Source organism: Charadrius vociferus, unplaced genomic scaffold (assembly GCF_000708025.1).
Source record: "Charadrius vociferus isolate BGI_N301 unplaced genomic scaffold, ASM70802v2 scaffold55, whole genome shotgun sequence".
Classification (NCBI taxonomy): Eukaryota; Metazoa; Chordata; class Aves; order Charadriiformes; family Charadriidae; genus Charadrius; species Charadrius vociferus.
Window position 1 is genome coordinate 1579056 of NW_009648444.1, and position 18667 is coordinate 1597722.

Genomic DNA, 18667 nt, shown 5'->3' on the forward strand with positions numbered 1-18667 from the left:
CGGGCTCCGGGCGCCGCCGTCGCCTCCGGGAGGCAGAGAACTTCGGCGGGGCACCGGGGAAATCCCGATTTTCCGAATTTCCCCCTAAAAAAAAACCCCAAACCTATCCCACCCCAACTCTCGTTCCCAGAGGGGCGGCGAGCAGAGCCGGGCGGGCTCCGTGCCCCGCCGCGCCCGGGAATGGGCTGGGGGGGTGGGGGGGAGGACAGCCCCCTCCGCGCTTCGGGCCGGGACGAGAAAGTTCCCGCGAGTCCGCCGACGGTGCGGTGGTATTAGACCTCAAGCAGCCATGAAATTTCCTCGGTAAAATCAGCGGGATCGGAGCATTAGCCGTAAACTCTTAAAGGGATTTGCATAAAACTGTTTGGGAAGAAATTCCCGACGCTAAAACAACTTCGGGGCGAGCAGGGAACCTGCTTTTTTATTGCTTTTTTTTTTCTTTTCTTTTCTTTAATTCTTTTTTTTTTCTTTTCTTTTTTTTTTTTCTTTCCCCCCTAAAGATCTGGTAATGAGGGCAACCCGATTTTCATTATTATTTTTGGTATCTTTTGTATCGAGAGTGTTTTGACCGCCGAAGCTCCAAATATTTTCCAGAAATAAGCCCCTTTCGTTTAATGTAGGGCGCTTCTGCTAGAAACGCATGGCAAAGCCCCGTAGTTATTAACGTTGTCATAAAACGGTGGTTTACACAAAACGTTTGTGATACAGTTGCCTTCCAAACGACTTAAAAGGGAAAAGAAAGATGCTTATCTCTTGCCGTAACTTTTTTCTTTCTACAAGAAGCTGTAGCGCTGTGATCGATAAATGAGCATCCATACAATGACTTTTCTTCTTTTTCTTCTTCTTTTCTGATGGTGGATTCCCTGCTGTCAGGTTTCCAGGCAGACTCAAGCGCAGGATTCCTACCACGATAAAGGCAGAGAGCACCCCGAGGAAGGTGAGAAGCGCACGGTCCTGTCTTGTGATATTGTCCCTCTTAGTCCCCCTGTGAGCCTCCATATGGTCCTCAAACTGGAGCTTGATTTCTTTTGGGAAACATAAATTTAATACCTTTTGGAGAGGGGGGATGCCAGGGTGCATTCAAAGAGCATTTAAAAAGGAGATGAACGTGCAGCACATTTATCTTGAGTGACCAAATGGTATTTCGGTTGTTTAGAAACTGATAAGTAGGCCAAATGGATCTTTGCTGAAGAAAAAACTATTTTTAGGATATCAGCTTAAACACATCTATCTCTTCACTCGTACAGTGCAGCTGAGTTGTGTGTGTTCAGAAACTCTGCGCTTTTTTCCCCATAGCCAAAGTCTGTCGGTTAAATCTCCTCTTCCAAATCTAAGCATGAACAGACCTCTTGATTTTTAATGTACCAGCTGGTTAGTTTTGATTGAGGAGGACAGAGGAAATAACAGAGTTTGCTGAATATCGCTTAGGAAGCTGGACACGCGTACAAAGAATGTGTGCTGTGAAGGATGGGAGATTATGTTTAAAATGAAACGCTTATCATCATGAACTAAACCAGATCATAAATTCCATATAAAGACAGACACAGTTCAATCCTGGTGCTTTTCGAAACTCTGTGGCAATCTTTCTCCTAATTGGTCATTAAACAGCCTAAAAGCAATAACATCCACGCTCATGGCATTTTGACAGCGAGGAGAGGGGGGACATCAGCTCTGTGTAGTTTTCTTTTCAGCCTTGCATCCTCTTAAATCCTCACCTTCGAGTAGTATCATTGTCAACAGTCATATAGGTGGGAGACGTGTTCACCCCCCTTTGCATAACCTGCACCCAAATTCTTTATTTTCCTACAAAATAGCCTCCCTCACTTGGCTTCCCTCTTGACTGTAGTGCCATGTGTGTTCAACAGCCCGCCCTCCCCCCCCAAATTGTTAGGGTCTCCTCCTAAGCCAGCCCCTGCCCTCTAATTGTTCCTGGTGAGTGTGGCCAGAATGGATTGTTCGCTGCACACAGTGGCTCAGCGCAAGAAGGAAATGATTATATCTAGTTATCACTGCCCTGTTCCTCCCTTTCCTAACAATGATGTTGGAAACCCATACTGGCAATACTTCTGAATCCACAAATCCTAGAGGGATGTATAAAATGGGGGAAAACTGCTACTCAAGAACTGGGATGTCACTGCTGATGTTTCTGCCTTGATTTGAACAGGGACTAGCAAAATAAATTGGTTACTCTGAGGCTAGTCCATATTTTAAGCATAAACTCACTGAGAGTACTTGTTCCTTTAAGAACTAACTCCTTTTAAAAAGTGTTATTACAAATTGCTGTGGACCACTTTCTGTCAGAAGTCATTTCCATGAGTAAGGCAACGTTTGCATGCAGAACATTTTTATGAATGCACAGTACCTGTTTAAGTGCTCTAACTTACAAGAAATGCGTATGTGGGGAATAATGTAATCATTGTTTCCTCTTCCATAGGAAAGCATCCAGACAGTGGCTTATACAGCAAGGGACCATCATACTCTGGTTATTCTGGGTATATCATGATGCCAAATATGAATAACGACCCGTACATGCCTAATGGATCTCTGTCGCCACCCATCCCCAGAACAGTGAGTTATCTTTTCCAAAGACCTGTTTTGGCGAACTGGGTTTCCTCCTGTTCGGTCTGCAGTGTGTGTTCACGCCAGGGTTTTTTGGGTAGCTTCAGTTACGGTGAAGGTTGCGCTTCTGCTATTCAGAGCCTCTGTCCATGGGAGTTTGAGAGCTCTTGGAGGTGTTGGTCGCGATCGCGGTGGAAAAGCTGAGATTAACGTCTGCGGTGTCTGACATCCTTTGAACAGGGACGGGGGCTTTGGGAGGGGGGGAGCCCTGGTTTACGACTGTAGGATAATGTATGGCGGCATGATGTAAATGCCGTCTTTGTAGTGACTGGGACAGATGTGAATTTTCTGGGTTTAACTCTTCATTTGTTGAGGAAAATCGAGGGCGGAAAGTAGAACTACTGAAGTTGCTTATCAGTAAGATGAAAAGATTGGATTCTTTTTTTTTTTTTTTTCCTTCAGATATGGCATTGCTCTTTGCTGATTGATATTTATTTCTGCCATCAGTTGCTCTGCATGAATGCTGTATGTGTCTGGGAGTATTGCTTTGAAACATACTCTGTATCTTCAGCCACAAATTGTGAAATGGTTGTTTAGGAATTAGTATCAACCGTGACACAGTAGTTACAGCTTTCCTTTACGTTGTGACAGGCACTGATTCTTCCAGGTTGGTCCCTCTGTTTCCATTGATGTAGGTGCACGTGTGATGGATTTTAATGTACTTTTAATTTTGGATAGTCAATTCCCATTTGTTTTTGTAAATCTCTTGGTATACATGGAGAGTGATGGGGAGGCAATGTTAAAATTATATTGTTGAAATTATATTAGTAGAATTGGAGCAGGAGGGGGAAACAAATTTGCTTGTAGGCTTCCCGGTGAAAAAAACGTCGCTGCAGTTGTGTGTGCTGTGATACGAGAAGTTGGATGCTGTTTTTTTCCCTGTGATAAAGCACTTTTCCATCTTACTGGCTCTTGGATTTTTACTTGGCGGTCTCTGTCAAACAACTGGCATTATTTTGCTCTCCGACGTTCTTGATTTTTCTTCAGGGTTGTGGCTTTTGACTTCAAAAACCAAAAAGAGGGTCCTAATCCGTATTGGTAATTTGACAGTAGCAAAGCCTGTTAAATTAGTGGATGTTCGGATTTGGAATGACAGGGCGGTTTGGCACTGAAAAACACACGGATCTGCCCTTTTTATATGTCACTGTTTGCGTTTGAAAGACGCAAAAACTCATGCAATATATTGCTTTTTATAGCTCTCTTTTTTAAAAAGAACCTTGTTTGTGTATAAATTACAGTTCAGAGGCCTACAGCCATTTAGGGTGAAGTATGATGACCATGGTGTGTTGGTATTTGTTGTTGTAAACACTGCTCTACAGAAAACTTCAGTTCTGATGTATCGTGGGGAAAAGGGTGCAGCTTCTCGAGAGGGCATCGAGACTCAAACCTGCCGCTTTGAGGACCGTGAAACTTCAGACCTTTTTTTACACCCCCCTTTCCCACGTCACCCTCCTAAGAAAGTCCCTATAGCTGGTGCAAGGCTTTGAACAACAAAATCCAGTTTAATTATTCACTGAGGATTTTCTCCACGTATGCGTGCCGTGGGGCTGCCGCTCTTTACTGATCTGGCATCGATGCCCGCAAAGTATCGGCTTCTTGCGGAGCCTGTCTCCTCAGGTACTTGAGGAATCATCCTACCTGGATACATTGGAGGGGAGGAGGGGGGAAAACACATCTGCTTTCTAATCATAAAGCTCCCTGCTGAAAAAAAAACTAATTTAGTTCATTGCTGCTCACACATGTTAGAGCAGCACCACTATTTCGGTAAAATAGTGCCGTTGCAGGGCTGCGATGTTGACATAAGCCTGGAGTTCTTTCAGTTTAACCACAAGGCTACACGCTTGAGTTATTAAATATTTTTTTTTGTTTAATTGAACTGTAATCTTTGTTAGTCTCCTAGCTGACAGCTGGGTTTTAATGTGCGCGAGATCAAAACGCCGCATCCAGGAGATGACACGCTTGCTCACTCGCTTCACAGCTAACCACCGCTCCAGCGCCGCGCGCCGCTGCCTCTTCACCTTTGCGGCGTCCCAACCGCCGCCCCGCCGGCTTGCTTCTGATCCCCCTTTTTTTTTGCGGGGGGATGCGCCTGGGCTGGGGGACGAGGAGCAGCCGCGGTCAGCAAGGTGGAGGTCCCCCCTGGGGTGTCAGTCCCAGGCCATTTGTGTGTGGAGCAGCCCTGCGGTTCGTACCTGCGCCCTGCCATTTGCATGACAAAGCCGCTTCGTGTTGCTGCATCTGTTGCCTGGAGGTGTTAGGCAGGATTAAAAAGCCGCCCTGGGGCGCTGAATCTTTTATTTTTTTCCCCAAACCCTCCGAAGGACCCGGCTGCCTGCAAAGCGCCTGAGGGGATGCACGCCCCGGGGAAAGGCGGACAGAGCCACAGGACTGGACCATCTCTAATGGAGGCGGCCTCTGCTCCTATGCCAGTGCGGAGAGAGCAAAGATTTCTTGGAATGGGAAAAAAAGTAACTTTCATCAATGTATGCTGGAGAAAAAAAATGCCTGTTTTTAAAAAGAGCAAACGCTTTACATTCTTGCTCTGTAAAAATTAAAAATACAAATCTGTGGTCAGACACAGCGTGTCTAATAAGCCTTAAAGGAAGAACACTGTAGTGTAATTTCAGTGCAGCTTGTGGAGGGGAGAGGGTATATGAGGAGGATTTCAAATTTTCCTAAATCTGCTAGTGTTAGAGTCGTGTCATCCTTTCTCCTCCTTTTTTTTTTTTTTATTTTTTAGGGTTTTTTTAATTTTATTTTACTGGCAACTGATTTGCCTTTTACGAGTTGGATTTGTAAGAGCAGGAGAGCGTTAATTACAAGTTCGGGTACAAGCCTCGCACCGCAGAACGAATTCTTATCAGATAGCTGGGTGAGTGAAAGAGCAAAGCAGTTGGTTTGGGTGGCTGCAGGAGAAGTGGCACGTGATGGTACTGAAACCGCAGTAACACCTGGTGACTGTGCATCCTGTGTGCTCGAGAGATGTTTTGGTGGTTTCTCGCCGTCGCGGGGGTACTGAAAGTGGGAGATGGAGACAGCTGTTTGTTTTCTAACATGTGTGGGTTCTTTCTTAGTTTTTCGTTAACAATACTGGTTTTGGGGTAGCAAACCTTTCTCATCTGTGTGATGGGAACGTGGGGACCAAGGAGGTGACTGAAGAAGAATAATTTCCCTGTGTCTTAAATTCATCCAGAAAACCATTTTGTCTTTGTGCCTCCGTCTTTCCCAATGAATTAAACTTTTTGTGGGAAGATAAAGGATTTCTGCAGCCTCCGTTTTGTCTGTTCTTATCTGTTCTTGGGGTCTGGGTTTATTTCTTCGTGGCTAAACTGTTTCTTTGTAGCAGCTGGAGGTGTTAAATAGGTTGGAGGATACAATCTGTTAACACCTTACAGCAACTTGCAAAACAGCATATCCATTTGAAAATGGTGAGGAATTCTGCTGAGGGAGTTTGAACACAAGGAACAATGTTTATATGCAGGACCCCCCTACCCTGCCCAAGTTTTGGATGTTCCTTGCGTGCTTCTGCATGACAAGGGGTATGGAGATAACTGCTGTCTTGAAGAGCTAATGTCCCAGGAGAAATTGTGCAGATAATATGGATAGGAGGAAGGAGGAAGGTACAAATAGCGAGAATGAGAGGCCGCAGAGCCTCAGTAAGAGGGTTTTGTTTCCCTAGCTGCATCTTGCTGTCCCTCTGAAAGCATGCTGGTTCACTTGCTTGTGGGGAATTTTTGGGACCCCAAGGGGAATGTATGGGAGCTGCAGAAGGACACGAACCAGATTTTTCATAATACTCTTTTTTCCTGAGGGTTCGCTTCTGCTGACTGTGCAATTGCAGGGGCTTTCTGGGAGCCGTGGTCGGCTGAATGCTCACCACGCCTGGCCCAGTATGAAATGGACTTTGTAGCACAGATGCTGGGGCTCAGCTCCTGTTCCCGTATCACCCATCAGAAAGCTTTGCACGGATTCCCAAGTTGGCATCGGAGCAGGATGCTCTGAGGGCCATAGGCAGCTGTGGTCCTGTTGTACGTCTCTTTCTTCCCCCTGCAACCCCAGCCCCGTGCCTGAGGAAACGGGTTGCATGGACAGCCCCGGGGCTCGACGAGCTGGAGCTGCTCACCCAGCACTGAGACTCCGCCGCTTCACCCTGCGCGGCACATGCCTTCTCGAGGAAGTTGAATGATGCCAATTAGCCCCTTGAAAAACTTTGAAATCAGGTGCAGAGGAGCACAAAGCTTCCCGCCTCTATGGAAGCAGAACTTGCTGGGGTTTATTCGGGTTTGCGCGGGGAGGAATTTTAGCACTATTTGCTGAGGGGCTCGGCAAGTCGCGCCAAATGCCAGCACCGGGGGAGAAGAGGAATCTGCTCGGCGCTAATAGAGGGACCTCACTGCTGCAAACGCCTCTGTCAGCTGCTCTGACCCAAGCGTCACAGCTGATCAGTCTAAGGTACGAGCCCGGTCTCTTGTGAAACATAAATCCCAGCCATGAATGGTTGTGGGCCGAGTTTGGGTGGTGCTGTCTTTCTCCACCATCGTGAAATGAATTCTCCTTTTGGAGGAGGGGGGCAGAAGAAGTTACTGCGGTGCCTCTAGGTTGGCCTTTGTCTGAAGCTTGGTCTGGTTGCCCATGATAAGATGGCACGATCCAGGCAGAGTCTTATGTACGTATGTCCATAATTAGTGTGGTCTTTGGGCACATACCAGTGAAGAAAACAGCCTTTCTGCTTCTGCTGCCTTCTTCTTGTCAGGGGGGTGCAATTAGCAAATCTATCTAATTGTGAATGGGCAAGGGGGAAAAATAATGTTCTCCTGACATCTCAGTCCAGAGGCAGCAATTGTGTGTGTGTGGCTTCAACAGAGGCGTAATTAAAAATCCTACCCATTACAAATCATCAAAGTCGGAGCTTTTGTATATCAATATGTGTGTATGCTTATGTCCTAAATCTCCTTTTTTACTTATATCTAGGAGCTAATTCAATATAAAATACAAAAGGTGGAGCTGCCGCTTTCATTTTGGGGCAGTTTAAAAGCAAAATGTCATTCCTGTTGTTTTGGTGCTGTGCCACCTCTTCTCCAACTTAATCCCAGCCCAGAAAAAATGTTAATAAGAATAGCTTGTTACGGGCTGCAAGTGCCAGGGAGGATATGGCTCGAGAAGAAAGCCTGGAGCTCCACAGGTTCAAGCATCAAAAGAGGAAAAGACTTTTTCCAGATACTTGCAGCGTTGCGTGGCTGCAGGCATCGAAAAGCCTGGGTACCGCAGGCCTGGCTCCTCCCGAGTACTTAACTTCTGTTTATAGTTAGGGAAAACTCCTCCTGATGCGGGAAGGATATAACCCACACAAAAGCACTTTACTGCTGCTGTAGTATTTCTGAAGTCCCATTAGAGGCATGTGCTTTTTTGCTAGTAGTACACAGTCTGTGTCTCTTGGAAGAAGACACACGTGCAAGAGCATCCTTTAATACGGACACTGAGCATTTTGCAGCCTGAGGTCTGAGCATCGTGTGGGCCGCTGTGATCTCCCGTCTTGCTCTCACATGGATGGACACCGATCCAGCGTCTGGCCAGTCCCAGGGAAACGCTGCCACGAGCTGGGCGCTCTGTGGGTCCTCAACCTAGTGGAGGCAGGTTGTCCTCGGTGCTTGTCCTCCCCACTGCTGCAGGGGAACCATGTGCCGTGGTGCTCCAGTTGTGCGTAAATGACTCCCGTTTACCCCAGATTGCCCCCATCCTGGCTAGCAGGCAGTTATCACTAAGCTGCTTTGGGCCATAAGGCATGTTTGGCGTGAAGACCCTTCTCATGTGGCCATTGGGTTTGGTTGCTTCCCGCAGGACACTGGGGACAAGGCGGCGCAGCTGCTTGGCATGTGGCTCCTGCCCGGGCAGTTGGGGATTAGTGTCTCTGTTGCTCCAGCCCTTCGTAAGCATTAGATTCACTTAAGAAAATTGCATTCAGAATAACTTAATCTAGCAGTCCAATGGCTTCTATTTTGAGACTTGGATCTTGTGGATATGTTTATTTAGTTTGGGTTTCCCACTTCAAAGGAATCTGTCCTCTCAGCAAGAAAGTGATTGAGCACTTAAATAAAAATGTATTCATTGAATCTTTGGGATTGAGCTAAAAGTGCAGTAGGGAGTTAACGTGTGCGCCAACTGTGCTAATCAGCCAGGGATTGCCTGTTCTCCTAAAGGGGAAGAAAAGTGGTCTGAACTGCCTGAGGAGAAGTGGTAAGCCTTCCCCTGGCTTCTGGCAGTGGTGTTGCTCATTGGTGCTTCAGGTTGAGATGAAGGACCTGGAATATCTTCCTCTGTGATCTTCAAAGATACCAAATCCCTGGTGTAGAAGAGCATTTTCATGGAGCTGAAAGTCGACTTGACGTCTGTTTATTTTCTTTAAGTGGCCGTGGGTATAGGTAAGGTTGAAGCATAAAATCAATAGGATAAGCTTAGTCAGCAAAAATTACAAGTGTAAAGTTAGGAGGCTGTGATTGAATATTTATAAAATGGGCAGTTGAACTTAAAAAGTAAGTGTACTGTTGTCACCAGCTGTGACATATAAACCAGAGAATCGCTTTGGTTAGGAGCTCTTAGGCGATCCAGAGAGCAGTTAATTCCCAAAAGCATCTGTCTGTCCGAGTGCTTTTAGTGCTCGGGCCCTGTACTTCAAAGAGCACTGCCCACATCAGCAGGCAGGTCTGCTTCACCCAGCCTGGTGCATGGAGGAGAAGTCCCTTGGGAGCCTGTCACTTCACGCACGTGTTTGCCACAAAGTACCTTCTGAAAACACCGGCGCTTCGAAGGAGCAGGTGTGGGCATGTGTGTCCTGGTGGTGCCAGGGAGCTGTAGTAATGCTGCTTCAGCAAAGAACAGAAGAAATCTCTTTGTTGGACCTTCCCCCCCACCCCCCTCCTTGTTTTCTGAGTAGGGAAGCTCTAAAGTAGATGCTGCTGCTACACATCCAGCGCTGTGCCAGGCACTGCACCGACTCGTTGGCCCTGCTCTAAGGACCCTGCATCCGTGGCTCGTGGGAGCTGTGGAGAACCCCACCGTGTCGGCACTGGGAGCGAGAGACAGTGCAGAACTGGAAGGCGTGATGCTGAAATCCCATTGATGCTGGTGGCAGCTCAGCTTCCCCCTTAGCTGACTGGAGCGGAGGTCTGGATGGGGATGCAGGCATTATCCAAAGAAAACAGGTCTGGAAATGGTCTGATTTCGTCATGTACGTCCAAAAAACAGGGAACGTGGGGCTTTTGTTGGGCAGTTTTGTTGGCTTAGAGATGGCAAGTGATGAGCTCTAAAAAGCTATTCCTGTAGGCCCTGTATTTCTGGGTTGGGGTCCCAGTGACACTGCCTGCTCGGAGCCAACACTCTGTCTCTGTAACTGGTCACTTGGCTATGCTATCAGGCTCTATTTCTTTCAATTTTCTGCTTCTTTCTGTATTTCAGAACTGCCTCAGAGATTTATCTCTGTGACCGTCTGTTGTCTCTCCACAGTTTTGGCATATCTTCTTGCCTTGATCTTTCTTCATCCCTCCCGAATCTTGCATTGGCAAGCTTTGTCTAGCATAAAAAAAGTACAATATGGAGGTGACGATTAAAGGTGTCAACACTTGTCAAAGGCAGACCATGCTTGGGGAGAAAGGCCTTTTCCCTGCCGATGTGCTAAAATGCAGATAAACTGTGTCCAGCCATGCAAATGTGTTTACTTTGTTAAAATGCCACAATCCAGTGGTTTGTTTGGGGTCTCTCATCTCTGAAATTTGACTGGGGCTGTATCAGGTTTAGGAAGCTGCAGTTGCACATGGTAATGGTGGTTCTGGTTGCACTCTATCCCCCCACCCCCAGTCCGGTACTGCCTTCATTGCTGTTTCGTATAACCCCCCCCGTGTACCCCCATGGTGAGCGAGGCTTCCGCCGCCGCTCCGTGTTACATCCCACGTAGCTGTGCCGCGGTGCGTCTTCCCGCCACGCAGCTTTCCGAATTAATTTATTACGGAGTGGCTTCCTCCTCACGTCTGTGCCCCCTCCTCAGTTTAGGCTTTGTGGCTGCTTGTCTCATCGTGTGGCGCTCCTGGCAGCCTGCTTGGTGGCGTTTCTGTGTGTGAAACCGAAGGAACACTTGTTACAGAAAAGCTGAGGTGAAGCGGGAGAAGAGCCGGGCTTGACACGGTGCTGGGACCCCTCCAAACTGGGGGAGACTGATTTCTCCCCTCAATGTCTGCATGTGAATTAGCCCCTGCCAAGAGTAAGAATTGTCCCTAGGTTCACAGACAGGTCCTTCTCTCTCTAATACAAACACAGGCGCAGGTTCAGGCTCTTGAGGAGGTTTTGGGAGCGGAGCGGGTGGGTGGCCAGGGCGGTGGGACAGGCTGCAGCATGCCCATGTCCTCTCCGGGCTGCTGGGGACCAGCACTGAAAGGAAAAGGGGCTCATCGAGCTGGCGCTGGGAAAGCTTTTGAGGATGTTAAGGAAGTGAGCCGTGTGTCGGACATACTAAAATACATTTTGAAAAACATAAGCAATTAAAATAATTTACCCTAAAGGATGCCCCTAAAGCTTATTGTTTCGCTGCCCTCCGACACTGTGATGCTGGGTTGTATTTGTGGCTGTTCTTTACTGCCTGATTTCTTCCTGCACACAACTGAAATGCAGCTTAAAAAATAAGTTGGAACTGAGCGTGTTGGATTTGAAACATTTGTTACTCAAAACTCCTCTCTCTCATACATTATTTCATGTCTTAAATACCCCTGGCACAGGGAGAAAGAAAAGCTGTGCTGGATTTAAAGGAAAAAAAGAAATAATTTTTGTAAAGCTTAGCTCTTAAGCGTGTGAATTTTTATGGTTTTATTGTGATTTTTTTTCCCCTCTCTGTTATTTTGAGGATATTTCTAAGATAATAGTGCAGAGATTCTGGTTTAGATGCAAATCTTTAGAAGGAAAACTCAGAATAGGGGAACTGCAAAAAAATGCTAATTTATTAGGCAACTCCCCAGACAGTCTGACAGCACTATGGCAAACACTTTTTTTTTTTTTTTTTTTAAACTGGCAACTACTAAGCTTCTTATCGGAATGACCTGTAAAAGATGACTTCATACTTTGTAACAAGCAAATGCTAAGAGACTCTGGGAGAGCTGGTCAAAATGCTGTTTTGCTCAAAACGTTATTTCATGGGCTCTCCCAAAGTAACTTGTATAGAACTCTTTCTTTCAAACTTTAAATTCTTCCCCTTTTCCCCCCTCCCAGAGGTGTGTGTATAAATGACAGTATTACAGCCTAATGGGGTAGGACAACAAATACTCAATCAGTAAATGTGGTTTAATCAAAGCTGGTTCAGAAACACTTGTTTGGGGCACAGGCAGACTCTTTAGGAGAAGGAGACTTCAGAGGGGGTTTTGTGATCTGATCGTGTCTTCCCGCTCTGGCTCCAGGACTGCAAGTAAATACATTCAGTTAGTTAAGCAGTTGTGTTCACTGCACAAAAAATGCCCTCGTCCATTAAATGAACCTTCCTGGGCAACGTCTACTGGACAATGCATTTTTTCAGGTTCAGTCAGCAGAAGAATCTGCGCGTGGGTCTTGCTTTTCTCTCCCGGAGGCGGCGTTTCACGGCCCAGGAGCCTGTAGCTCGCAAGTCCACCGTGGGCTGACGTTGACCTTTCATGCATTACCTGCATCTCCTCTCCTCTGCTGGGCTGGGTGGGTTCTGCCAGGAGGGGATGGCTGGGGAAGACGGTGGCTGAGATTTGAGCCCAGGGGGTTAAGCCAGGACTGGGAGAGCTGCTTGTGGTAACGAAAGCGCTGGTAGGTTATCCCTGTTTCGGGGGTGGAGCAAAAGTTTGTGCCTGTGCAATTAAGCGTGAAATAGGTAAATTCTGTGTATAATTATCCAACGTAGAGACCAGCGTGAGGATGTGACCCGTGGAAATCGCAGCGCGCTGGTGGCTGCTGGCGAATTCCTGGGCAGTATCCCTGGTGCTCACACTGGCACCGGGTGGAGGTTGGGGGGTCACATCCCCTGTCTCCCCCCACCCTGTTCCCAAAAGCAGAGCCACAGTCTAGGATGAGGCTTCTGCAAACAAGGAACCGAAAGAGCAAAATTTGTTCAGAGACTTAAAGGAAGGTGATGGCAGAGGTGGGAACAAAATCCATGTTTCCTGAGTTCACTTCAGGAATCCCCCTGAAAGACAGCTTGCTTATAAAGATACATTTCTTGGGTTGTTTTGGTTTTTTTCATGAAAACAAACTAGAAGTCTGAGCAAGTAAAAACTGGGGTGTACGTGGAGAGAGGAATAAGAGGATTAAAACCAGTGCAGATAAGAAGAAAGTTGGTGGCAGCGCTGGCTGTGGCTGTATTTCATACCCAGCCATTCAATCAATTACCAAACAATCCTACTGAAGTATCTAAGTAAAAGCAAGGAGGGGCTTAAAAAAACTAGCTTAAAACCTTTTTGTCCAAGAGAAGACTTTGTTTTCTCCCACTTTCCCTCCCTGCCATCACAGCAGCGCCCGTGTCTTCCCACGCTCTGTCCTGCTTGCTGTCCTGCCGCAGGGGGGGAGGCAGACTGCTTCCCCTCAGCATCATTGTTTGTACCCTCTGCTTTTGTCTCTTATCCTTCTCTCGGGAATTCAGCCCAGACACAGTTAGATAACCGGCACGGTGTGCTCCCTCTCCCAGGAAGCTGCCATCAGTTCATGGCTTTTGCACGTGATGGGCTTGGGACAGCTGATCAGGGTTTCTCAGCCATCTCCCCTGGGCACCAGCGTGGTGGGGCTTTTGTTGTTGAACATGGGGCTGGGAGGACCTTGCTCTGCTGCTTCTCAAAGCAGCTATTGGGGATGGTGTCTCGGCAGTGACGGCACCCGTCTTCCTCTTCCAGCCATGGTGGGCATCTGCCGTGGCCTCAGCGATGTCTGTGCCTGGCACCTCAGCAGCCTCTGGTGGGAAGAGTGGTTTGCAAAGGAGGTGCTGGCTGGTTTGAAGCTGGAGCCTTTAAATTTCTGGGTATCCCGAAATACCTGCTGCTTTAATGTGCACCCGGGCTGTGCTCACTGGAGCACAGCTCTCAGCTTCCTATCTGTGTTTCTTGAGCGGCTTGCCCTGGTGGCATCGCCTCCCCAGGATTGCCCCCATCATCGGTGTCATTTTCTTTTTAATTCACAGCTCTGTAGCTGCAGCCCATACATGGTGGCCACAGCTGGCGGCTGCACATCCCCCAGCACCACAGCCAACCTAAAACTCAGCTTGTTGCAGTCACGCAGGTCGTCACTTTGCGGGGATCAGGATTTAAGGACATAGTGAGGTTTGTTGTCAGGTCCCCCGGCCCTCCCTGACGTTGTCACTGAAAAAGCCTGCGTGAGGAGAAGCTGTGCCTCTGCTTGGGCCGCGGGAGCTGCCCGTGCGGGTTAGGTGGTGGGGCTGCGCAGGATGAAAAGCTGGCCAACAGCCTTTGCCTGCCTCTTTTGGGCTAAATGGTGTCTCTTAAATTTTCAGTGAACAGTGCAAAAAAGTAGCAAGCTTTCAAGCAAAAGTATCAAGTAGCCAGTGAATCCTCTGCAAATGATCAAAAAAACTTCCTGGAAGGGAAAATAAGCAGTAATTACGGTAAAGCATACTTTTTCATCACAGTAATGGTTTGATGCTGAAAGGCAGGGTTGTAGTACTGTATAAAAGTGACTTCACTGCTGCTGCTTCTTCATAGTGGCGAGTGTTTTGGAGACCTTTGCAATGCTACACACGTTGCTTCCTTGGTTTCTGGAGGTTTGCATTTGTTTCCAGATACTTGGGACTCCTTGTGGGATGGGCAGAATTTGAATTAGCCGCCCTGCCAACGTGGCAGCAGATACCTCTATTTACAGTGACTGCTCCAGCTCTCTGTATCTTGCCGCTCTTTCCTCAGTGTTGCTTTGTGAGCATCCCTCCGGTTATCAGAGTGGACACCAGAGCCACCAAGAATTAGTCCTGATTGAAGAAAGCAGGCTATGCAGAGGAAGCAGTAAGTTTGCTGGGGATGGCAGAAGAATAGAGGCAGGGGAGAAACCCCCAAAACCTTGGACTAACACAGAAAAGACTTCTGTCTTAATACAATAACAATTTTTATATAAGCTTTTACATCTCGGTAAAGAGCTTGCTACGTTTGGCTCTAGTTTCAGCCTCAGTATGATTAGTGTGTGTTAAGAAACAGTCAAAGTAAAAATGAGACAGTTTCCCAGCCTTGAAATGTCAGGGACATAAGCTCTGTGTCCACAGGGAGGGAGGGCAGATCCCTTTGCTGTTGTCTTTGAGTCGGGGTTTTAATGACTACAGGGAAAAAAAGGAGTGTTAGAACAGCAGAGGAAAAATGATACAGCTAAGAGGAAATTATTTTTATTGCTAATACATGGGTGCTCATAATGTTTAATTCTTTACAGCTTATAATGTTTAATTCTTTACAGCTTATGCTTTATTTGCACGTTCTTCCTTCCTCACCACTCTGCGTGCTGTACTGGCAGCTACCATATTTCAAAATTACTGCTCTTAAAAGCTCATATTCAGTGGTTTTAGAATGAATAACAATATTTGTCGAAGTAGCAGTGGTGCTCAGGCTGGTCAGTGTACGGACACAGAGTGGTTCAGCTGCTGTGCCCTCCCCGGCTCTCGCTTTTTACATCCTCCTTGTCCCCCCGCTTTCCATTGATGAGTTTTAAAAGTTCCCTGGAAATATTTTTTTAGGCCAGCGTAGATGCCTGTTTAATCAAAATTCAGGAGAGCCTTTCTCGGTAGAGATTTACTTTTGTTTTCACCAGCGAAGCCAGATGAGGAGAGAGGAGGAGCGTGGGAGCGTTTGATGCCGCTGAAAACAATTTTGTGGCAAGAGTAGTTTTAAGGCAGCTCAAGAGTTGTCTGTATGACTGGAGGAGAGGGATTCTTAGAGGAAGCTTTGCGGTATTTTACACGTTTAGATCATTTTTTATAATTTTAGATAACTAATGGGGGTTTAGCGTTCGTTTGCCATGTGCCGTGTGCCTGGTTTAGGGTAAGCAGACCGCTGTCAGTTTACTACAAGGAGCTGCAGAGGGGAGGCGGCAGCGTGGGCATCTGCATTATTTTGCCTTGCATCAGGTGCTAAAAGTCACTAAACCTACCGTGAGTCACAATATTTTTTCCCAATTTGACTCGCTTGCCCAATCGTATTTTTACTTCAGCCTTTAGGCTTGAAAAAGCATGTGCATAATCAGTTCATTTTGTGTGGTCTAGGCTATAAAAATGCCCCCTCTGTTCTTTCCATATGAAAAATGTGGTTTTAATTTCAGGGAACTTATATAATTTTCTGTGCTTTCTTTTGTATCTCAGATTAAAAACAAATGCTCCCTTCCCCTAACTTTGCATGTTCCAATTACGGAGTTGTGAAAATAAGTCATCCTTCAGCTTTTGTTACTTTAAAACAGCTATCGGTGATGTCAGAGTCAATACTAAAAGCATTAAGAATGCTGGCAGAATGTAATGCAGCTGCAATCCAACATGATGTTGGAAATGGGGTTGAGAGCATAAAGGCTTTCCATATTCCCAGGGCGCACAACTGCTCGCGGCCTTGGCTTTGATCTCTTCAAAGGCTGCTGCCTCCTCCTAGATGGAGAGACTTGGCTGCCACTCGCTCGCATTGAAAAAAGGCAGAGGTCTCTATTCAGGCAGAAATCAATCACTGTGCAGAAACAATTATGTGTAATTCAACCATCATGAAAACAGGGCGAGATTATGGGTTTGTTACCTGAGTGACTGCGTGGAGATGGGGAGCAGCGGACGCGGGAGTCCTGCTGACATGCCACATCTTGATGACAATTATAGACACATGAATGATGTGGCGGGCGGGGGCGGTGAGATGACAAATGCTGGTCACGCTGTCCAGCAGAGCAGAAAATGAGGTTACAATTGGGAGATAATGTTTGCATATGTAACCATATTTCAGCAAGCTGGGCAACTTCAGGGAATAGCGGAGACGGGCGATCGTAAACAAAGTCGGTGTGTGCCATGGCCATCAGCTTTCTGCCATGCGGAATTGCGTATGTGTGGGGAGAAACCTGGGTGCCACCTCCTGAAGAACCGCTTCTCTAAAACAGCCTAGTGGCACCTTTTTTTTTTTTTTTTTTTTGTGGGGAGGGGGGGAAGAATTGCCCGGAAAAGGAGAAATCTCTTGAGTTCAGCCCTCAGAAGGCAGAGCAAGCGAACAAAAATCCTTCTCCCTCCCTCCGTGTCTCAGGACAGGGTGGTATTAACATGGCAATGAGGGATCGCTGTTTACGAGCAGCATTGACGAGCATGTCTCACGTCTCCTGCCTTCCCCTCCCAGCGGGGATTTAGGCTAGCCTCGTGGCAGCGCATCTCTGAGCGAGAGCGTTTTTAGATTTGCATGGTAACATTTGTGGGGAGGAGGGGAAGAATTGCCCGGAAAAGGAGAAATCTCTTGAGTTCAGCCCTCAGAAGGCAGAGCAAGCGAACAAAAATCCTTCTCCCTCCCTCCGTGTCTCAGGACAGGGTGGTATTAACATGGCAATGAGGGATCGCTGTTTACGAGCAGCATTGACGAGCATGTCTCACGTCTCCTGCCTTCCCCTCCCAGCGGGGATTTAGGCTAGCCTCGTGGCAGCGCATCTCTGAGCGAGAGCGTTTTTAGATTTGCATGGTAACATTTTGGCTGCAGTAGGCTGTCGGTAGTGTGACGTGATGCTCAAAATATCTTCTGATGTATAATGGCCTCCTTTAATTAGGAACTTTTTTTTTCCCTTCCCTTGAGTGGTGAGCAATAGCTGTCTTTAAAAAGAGAACTGGCATGTGTAGTATCTACCATGAGAATATTTATTTAAAGTATTATTGCCTATAAAGTCTTAAAATAGTTTTTCTCCCAAAAAGGCAAAATAAAACACAGATGACTGATTATAAAATGGTATCCCCGCTCAGTTTGGTACACAGGACGAGCTTTACCTTTTATACAGCTCAGGCTTAGACATCAGAGGCGCAAGAAGCTGCTTTGAGTTACAGATCTTCAAACAATAAGTCAAAACAAAAAATCAATCCCTCCAGTCCCTGGGTGCAGTTAGCTAAAGATAAAAGAGAAAAATAAAGTTATGCTAAAGCAGATAGAGGAAAGGAACAGATATGCCAAGGAAACACAGAGGACAAGTGCAGAGTTGGAGCGGGCCTAGTGTGAGCCAACATCAATGAATTTTTATCTTATCAAAAAGTTTTAGGGTTGCCAGTTCTTTTCAAACTGGATCCACTCTGCTCCGGGGCTGCCTGAAGCGTTGTCTTCAATAAAAGTTGCTTCTCCCCACCCTCCGCACACCTCCCTCTCACTGCTAAATGCAATCCCACACAGGGATTAGGCTGCACCTCACTCAAGGTACGAACTGCGCTCCAGACTTCAGCAGTAAATTAAGGACTCTGGTAATCCTTTGTTATTACAAATATGAACCAAGATTTTTTTTTAAGTATTTGGTGAAAGATGCATGATCTCAAAAAAGGTAAAACCATTTCCTTCTGGTGATATTTCCGCCTCCCTCTGCCTCCCAATAAATTTAAATTGCAAAGGAATTTTTAAAATTTATTTAAAAAAAGATGTATTTTTTAACCCTTTTTGGTGGCTGATTGATGAAATTTGTAACGCCAGTTAATAGCCTTGGTTGAATCAAGTATGTGGCTTAAGCCTTAACCTGCAAAGAAAAGCACCATGCCTCAAAGTAGCAATACACAAGCTAAACCCCTGTGTGCCTCTTCAGGATCAACATCTCGGGGTGCAGTCAAAGCAAAGAAGAGGTCTTTAGAAAGAGGTCTGTTGGCTTTGAGGTTCTTCCGTTTCTCTTGCGTCTTCGAAAGTGTTTTTAAGTAGGGGCCAGCACATGTGTTCGAGTCCCATCGAGAGGAGCCCAGGGCGGCTGTCGGCATCCCTGGCTCAGGAGGGCTGGTGCTGGTACCTGCCCACGGGCACGTGAGAGGCAGACAGGAGCAGGTATTGCTTCACGTGAGAGCTGCTGCAACAGCTGAAAACACATTTACCCAACCAAAAGTGAT

General features: G+C 46.8%; 1 protein-coding gene across 1 annotated transcript in view; it reads left to right on the top strand.

Moving 5' to 3' along the window:
- The first annotated feature begins 742 nt into the window (after nt 1-742).
- Nucleotides 743-18667, top strand: part of LEF1 (lymphoid enhancer-binding factor 1) — a 69879-nt gene continuing 51954 nt past the window's right edge. Inside the window, 3 exon segments of the mRNA XM_009885490.1 lie at nt 743-791; nt 794-937; nt 2435-2568. Coding sequence (XP_009883792.1) covers nt 743-791; nt 794-937; nt 2435-2568 — 327 coding nt within the window.